Here is a 7,068-nt window from a genome sequence, read left to right as displayed (position 1 = left end):
CACACACACACACACACACACACACACACACACACACACACACACACACAGTGATGGATGTTATGTAATATTAAGGCAGAATAACTGCAGGAAATAACCCAAATCATTGTGCCGAATGCAATATAGTTCCTCCATGAAGACTAGATTATCATGATAGTAATCTTTTAAATAGTATTGTCCATAATTATGAGCTAATGAGGGCTCCAAATGTACTGCATAATTGTCTTGCTTGATCCTTAATCTACATTTGGAGAAGATACATTTTCTCTTCAAGAAATATGCTTATGAAATAACAACAGCATCTATTGTATTAATTAAGGTAGCACACATAATTTCACATTTCATTTTTCACAATTTGTTTGCACCCAATCCACAAAGGGAAAAAAAACTTTTAAGAGAGCTCTCTCTTAATTGCCTCATAAACAGCATGCCTACATTTATTCACTTTATTTTCACACACACTCACAAAAACACACACAGTTCCTCTGCCAGGGGGCCCCATTAGTCAGGGAAAGGGGCGCACGCTGAAGCGCATGCAACCTATCCAAACACAACGACTGAATCTATTAGTCCACGCTGTTACGTACATCACAGAAACGCAAGCAGGCCCACTCAACTGTAACATGCCAATATGCTCAGCTCCTAAACACTATGAAAGGAACCAGACTAGTGGGGGATAAAAAAAAAACAAAAAACAGTGTAGGTAAGAGGAAGAAAAAAGCTGTGAGGTAAATTACAGGTAGGAGAGCAAATACAAAAAACTGATCGGGGATTAACAGGTGATACATAGCTAAGAGTGGATCCAACATTTGACTGGGGTAATTTTTTCCCAACTAGGTGAATTGCATTGCTGAAGGGGACATCGGGGTGGGAGACATAGATGTCATTGGTAAATGCGAAGCAAAAAGAAAAAGCCCTGTAGCCTCTGGTTAGTTAGCGTGATGTATGTCGCTGTAAACTGAGATGGGGAGTGTCAGTGAAGATGAGCTGGTAGAGAATTGATAGGGGACAGACGAGACAGGCACAGAGCAAGGGAGGCTGGTTTTGTTCATGTGTCACTCGTTCCCTCTATACCATGACAACACCATGTGGGCTTCAGTGTTCCCAGGAGACTGCACTGACGTCTTTTGTCTGGCAAACTCGCTATGCCACTCTTCCCACACCCCTGCTTACTTAATTTACTATCTGTCAGAGAGTGCCATTTACCCTTTAACACTACTTAGAAATGTTGACAATGAAATATGATGGATCTTTAAAGATATGTAGTACACTTTAACAATTCAAGAACTATATCTAAAAAATGAAGATGTTCAAAATAATGAACGGTGCTCCTTATTCTTCTTAATTAAGCATGCAAGCTAATTTAGTTAGAGGACAGTTGTGTTTATGAGGACTACCCATCTACAAAAATCTATATAGCAAAAGTTAATATACCTAAACGTCTTTTGCACAATTGCGCAGAGCTCTGTAACAGACCTTTGCAGCATGGTGAGCTCCTCCCAAGACAAATGTGACAATTTAAAAAATTCAGACAGTGACTTTTTACATCTTGATGGTGCATGCTCAATCAACCAGGTAAGGAAATCCCAGAAAGTTCATTCTGTTCATCCTGATGTAGCATTTTCAGTCACTCCCTCAGCAGTGAGTTTTTCAAAGTACTTTTTCAGCACGTGTTTTTCCTCCCACTGAAAATGCTACATTCAGATAAATAGAATCAACTTTCTGGGAGTGACTCCTCACAGGCTCACCTAAAGGTCCCTCGTTCAACATCTTGCCCGCTCAGTCGTACATGTATGCCATCTTTCAGGAGGGAGCCAAAGGCTATGTACTCTCCTAGAGCCCAGTCCATCTGACGATTCTTCACTAGGTCAGCTCGACCACGCAGGATACGGGACACACCTGTAGAACCGAACACACAAACACACAGGCAAAAGACACATATGACTAAAAATATTGTGTTGTGTGGATGGAAGAGCGGTGTGATGGTTAACACTGTCACCTCGCAGCAGAAAGGTCCGGAATTTGAGGCTAACTGGGGCTTTTTTGTGTGGGGTTTATATGTTAATCGCACAATCCATTGGAGATTCTTAAGTTGGCCACAGGTGTAAATGTTTCTTTTTTGTGTTAGCCCTACAACAGACTGGCGACGTGTCTATAGCATATGTCGGCTCTCACCTTATGGCAGGTAAAAGAGGCTCCGGCCTGCCAGCCACTAACTTGGATAAAACAAATATGAATGGTATTAAATGGATGGACTGTGCTGTAAATAGATTTTTTTTTAAATGTTACAGTCTCAATAATTCTTTAGCTTTTTTGTTACATGAGCTTTCCAGTTCTGAATTTTGGAAAGGATGTGTTATGTAGATTTGTGTAATTTAAAAACATTACACTCACAAGTGTTTATGACCACCTTTCCAAAATCTCCAATACTTTGTAAAATGTAAATAACAACAGGGTGTAAGGCTTTACAAATTATTTAAATCCCTTTATTAATTTAAATAAACAGTACAAAAACAAGCTGATTTTTTTTTTTACCATTAAACTGTATCACTGGTTCTTTGTTTTGTCTATTAACAACAATTTGAAAAGCAATTGCTTTACTAGGTTTACCTCAACCATGCAGGACATGGCACAGTGGCTTACAGAGGTTTCAAAACTTGGCCCTGTCACTGTGCATATATATTCCACAGTATATCAATGTTACTGCTACCACCACTACTATGACTGATCCTCTGTCTCACTGCTTTGTTCTCTGGCATAAAGCAACCAGGCTCACCAGGGTGGATGTTAAAACCTTCCAGAGGCACTGAGCTGGCTATCTGCCCAATGTGCTGCAGAACCTCCTCGTCCAGTCCTGTAGGGAGGCAGCTCATGCTCTTGGGCTCTCCCTGCGCTGTGAAAAAATCTGCAGAAAGCAACACAATCACTCCATCGGGGAAACAGAAATTACTCACAAAAACAGTAAATAAAACATTAACTTAAAAACTAACTATAATTTTCATGGTTAACTCACTTTTTGTTTCTAAGTGGATAATTTACCTGGCCAAGGGGAGTCGAGCCAGTGCCGAATGTGTAAGATCTTTTCATCTTTAGAGCTGGTGTATGCCTCCTCACATATTTTGTCATATTTTGCAACTTCTTCCTGCAAATACATTTTGTAATAATAAATGCTACAATTTCCCTAATGCTAACTAAGGTTTGCTTTAATCACAGACCTTCAGCTTACTAGCCTAAACAGTGTGTAGCAGTGATATAGTGATATAGAGGGGGAAAGCCTCCAGAAGCATTCGTGCCTTTGCTATATATTATAAATGGAGTGTGAGTCCAAATAGCAGGCCTCACAACAGAAAGCAGTGTCCATCAAAAGCCAGAAGGAAGGAGCTGTAGTATTACTCTGCCATGTGATATAAAAAAAAATAAAAAAAAAATCAGAATGGATGTTATGGTCAAAGTTTCTGTTGTGGATGAAAAACCTCTGCAATTGCACTGAATGGCGACAGAACCGCATACTTTAACTTCACTGGGCAATATATACTCTATGTGAGGGATTGTGAGGCTAGATGACTGAAGTGAGGCAGTAAATTGAAACTCAAATACAGCTGTGCTAGCATAACATATTTAGTTGAAGGCTAGGGTAATATCTAAGTGTGATTTAATGCACATAGCCCAGCAGATGGTGATATGCCAAATAAAACTGCATACAGTAGCAGCAGCAATATACAGTATATTTAACAAGAGAAAACACTACTAGATCACAAACCTCAAATTCCTGCAGTGTCACCACTCCCTCAGCAATGAGTTTTTCAGAGTACTTTTTCAGCACATGCTCCTGCCGATGGATCTGTTTGTACATCAGCGGCTGGGTGAACATGGGTTCATCCATTTCATTATGGCCAAAACGTCTGTAACAAACCTGCAAAAACAGACACTTTAAAAATAAAACTGCTACACATACGTAAGAAGCTGTTAATCTATTTAGACTCGGCTGCGGCTGACCAGGTCAATGACGACATCCTTGTTGAATGTGGCCCTCCACTCTGCAGCTACGCGGCACACATACATGACAGCCTCGGGATCGTCCGCATTCACATGGAAGATGGGCGCATTGACAACCCGAGCCACGTCAGTGGGGTAAGGAGATGAGCGGGCCACTCGAGGATCTGTAGTGAAGCCAATCTGACAACAACCACATGCCAAAATTGGTACACTAATTTTGCTTCATTTTATGTAATACAATTTAACACACAGACAACAGGAGACAGACAAATTATTTTCCAGATATTTTTTAATAAGTGGGATTGTACTTAAGTGATGCCAAAGTTCCAATACCTGGTTGTTGACCACCACATGGATTGTACCATTTGTGGTATAAGAGGGGAGTTCACTCAAATGGAACGTCTCATAAACAACTCCTTGTCCCGCAAAAGCAGCATCGCCGTGCATCAAAATAGACATCACCTTAAAAATCACATTATAGGCTTAAAGGAAGCATTTTGCTATCATTTTTTTAGACAGTAAAAGTATTGTGCAAAAGTCTTGAGCTACGCGTCATTTCTTTATACTAATAAACCTCTGTGCTATGTGGGCGTATTGAATGTTTAAATATACAAATATAATTGAGACTGTGGGATTTGTATAAAATATTTGTATATACTGTAGAGATGTCACTCACGGGCTCTATGTCTCAAATGAAGACCCACACATAGCACAGGGGTTTACTATTATGAAGAAATAAAGGGTGGCTGAACACTGTCGCACAATGCTGTATCTGATACAATAAGGGTTACCTTCTTTCCTTGAGTGTCTCCTCTGTAGAACTGCTCTGCTTTGGTCTTTCCCTGAACCACTGGATCCACTGCCTCGAGGTGCGAGGGGTTTGCCATGAGTGACAGCGTGATGTTCTTGTCAGTCTCACGGTTAATCCTCTCGTGGTACATCCCCAGGTGGTATTTGACATCACCCGAACCCTACATGCATAAAAAATGGAGACTGAATAAAGCATCGGCTGTAAGTCCAGACTTATTTTCTCTGAGAGTTTTCCACATATCACCTCATCAGCAGCCTCTAATTTGGGGTCAAACTGACAAAAGATCTGATCCAGGTCCTTACGGATCACATTAGCCAAGACGTTCAGTCGACCCCTGAAAGTACAGTTTATAAATATATATAAACAGAAGGAAAAGACTTTAAAAAAGACTGATGTAAGAAATAGGAAATGCACATTACCGATGTGGCATCCCCATGATTACGCTGTCGATCCCTGCTGCGCTTGACTTGTCAATGATGGTTTTAAGAGCAGGAATGAGAACTTCGCAGCCTTCCAAACCAAAACGTTTCTCCGATGACCACTTTCTCGCCAGGAAGTCCTCAAACCTAGACACAATAACAGATCTTAACAGATCCCATATATGGACCACAGATGCTTGTGCTACTAACAGGTAGCTGTGAACAGCTGGTTATACAAAATATACTGGTTCTGACTGATGATAGCATATGCTCCGATACAGTAATTTATTTTTAGAATAATACTATGATGCCTTAAACACCTTGTACTCAAGCATTTAGAAAATGCATCTCACTACCAGTGTGTGTGTGTGTGTGTGTGTGTGTGTGTGTGTGTTTGTCATCAGAACAGGACAGTGACAACAGAATAAAACAAGCAAGGATACAATAAGACATATATTCACCCTAGCGAGATCATTTTAAGGACCCTGCAGTGACTTATGAGCTAATTTATTAAAGATAAAAATGAGCTCACATGAAGAATAGGGTGTGTTAACTTCCTATTTTGTTTATGTTATGTGAGTCAGTGTTGCGAGCTATAACTAAAGGTGAGGTATTGCGCTGTCACCACAGTGTGAATTTGTTTATTCACTGCTGACCGTGTGGATCTGATCAGGCGCGCTAGCAGGGTTCTCTTCTCAGCACTAGTGAACTGCATGATTCCCGGAGTCTCGAACTTCTGACGAATCCACTGACACTGGTTCACATTATTAATGAACATAAATTCAACCCCTATGTGACCGCAGTAGGATGCCTGAAAGCAAAAAGTTGCAAAGTAAAAGAAATGCACAGAAAGGAAACAGCACGACAGCTTCTCCTGTTCATCGGAGACACGTATGTACAAATACCTCTAGTCTGCGTATGATTTCTCTAAGTGGAAGGGTAGTCTCTTGTCCACCGATGAAGGTGGTGTGGGGCAGCTGGAAGCTTCTATCCAAGTCAGACTCATCAAGACCATATAAACCTAAAACAAAACCACATGAAACAAATATCTAATTAAGACTCTTAAGAAAGGCACAAGATATAATTTACTGACTCACTTTGAGCGCATACTCCAAGCTTAAACAAAATACTTTCCACCCAAAATTAAGATTTAAGTTGGTTTCATTTAATCAAATGAATCTATTACAATTTGTGTCCCACGTCACTGCAGACAAAAGCCTATACCCTATAATGGTTTTCAACAGGGATTAAGAAAGGAATAATCAATGACCTGGCAATTGAGTATTGATAAATTTTCAGTTTATTGGAAGAATTAAAGTCCTCCCAATTTTTTAATATCATGTAAGAAGAAATCGTAGTAAAGCGACCCAAAAACACTATACAAATACATATTTAAAGTGTCTGATTCCATAAATTTATCTTGTTGCTGTGGTGAGACTAGTTGAATTTAAAAAAAAGTCTTTTTTTCTTTGTTTTTAAATGTGAAAAAAATGACAATATTTAAGTTTTAATATTTACGAGGTACTCTTATACTAAAGTTAAAGATTGAATGTATATGTGTGTGTGAAGTTGCATGTACATATGTGAAAGCTGTAAATACATAAACAACTCAGAAGACAAAGAAAGAAACAGAAAAGATGATCTTGTGTGAGCAATGTGAGCTACTTTCAGCTATCACTTATTCACAAGGGGTTGCCACAGCAGGTAGCTCTGCATGTATTATTTGGCAGATTTTTATGCTGGATGTGCAACACCCAAAGGTTTTGTGTCTCACGGTGTGAGTAAGGTAAAGACCAAAAAACCATCCATCCATCTGTTTTCCGCCTATCCAATTCAGGGTGG

General features: G+C 39.8%; 1 protein-coding gene across 1 annotated transcript in view; it reads right to left on the bottom strand.

The window, feature by feature from the left end:
* Positions 1 to 7,068, bottom strand: part of ogdhl (oxoglutarate dehydrogenase L) — a 19,070-nt gene that overhangs the window by 7,269 nt on the left and 4,733 nt on the right. Inside the window, exons 5-15 of the mRNA XM_005913992.3 lie at positions 6,132 to 6,247; positions 5,883 to 6,037; positions 5,227 to 5,373; positions 5,051 to 5,141; positions 4,788 to 4,967; positions 4,330 to 4,458; positions 3,997 to 4,176; positions 3,761 to 3,913; positions 3,040 to 3,142; positions 2,777 to 2,905; positions 1,749 to 1,899 (exon numbers count right to left, since the gene is read on the bottom strand). Of these exons, the coding sequence (XP_005914054.1) occupies positions 1,749 to 1,899; positions 2,777 to 2,905; positions 3,040 to 3,142; positions 3,761 to 3,913; positions 3,997 to 4,176; positions 4,330 to 4,458; positions 4,788 to 4,967; positions 5,051 to 5,141; positions 5,227 to 5,373; positions 5,883 to 6,037; positions 6,132 to 6,247 (1,534 nt within the window). The remainder of the gene's footprint in view (positions 1 to 1,748; positions 1,900 to 2,776; positions 2,906 to 3,039; positions 3,143 to 3,760; positions 3,914 to 3,996; positions 4,177 to 4,329; positions 4,459 to 4,787; positions 4,968 to 5,050; positions 5,142 to 5,226; positions 5,374 to 5,882; positions 6,038 to 6,131; positions 6,248 to 7,068) is intronic.

Source organism: Haplochromis burtoni, unplaced genomic scaffold, assembly GCF_018398535.1.
Source record: "Haplochromis burtoni strain Fernald_Lab_line unplaced genomic scaffold, NCSU_Asbu1 Contig_7, whole genome shotgun sequence".
NCBI lineage: Eukaryota > Metazoa > Chordata > Actinopteri > Cichliformes > Cichlidae > Haplochromis > Haplochromis burtoni.
Note: the sequence above shows the minus strand (reverse complement) of the source record. Positions and strands in the feature narration are given on the sequence as shown.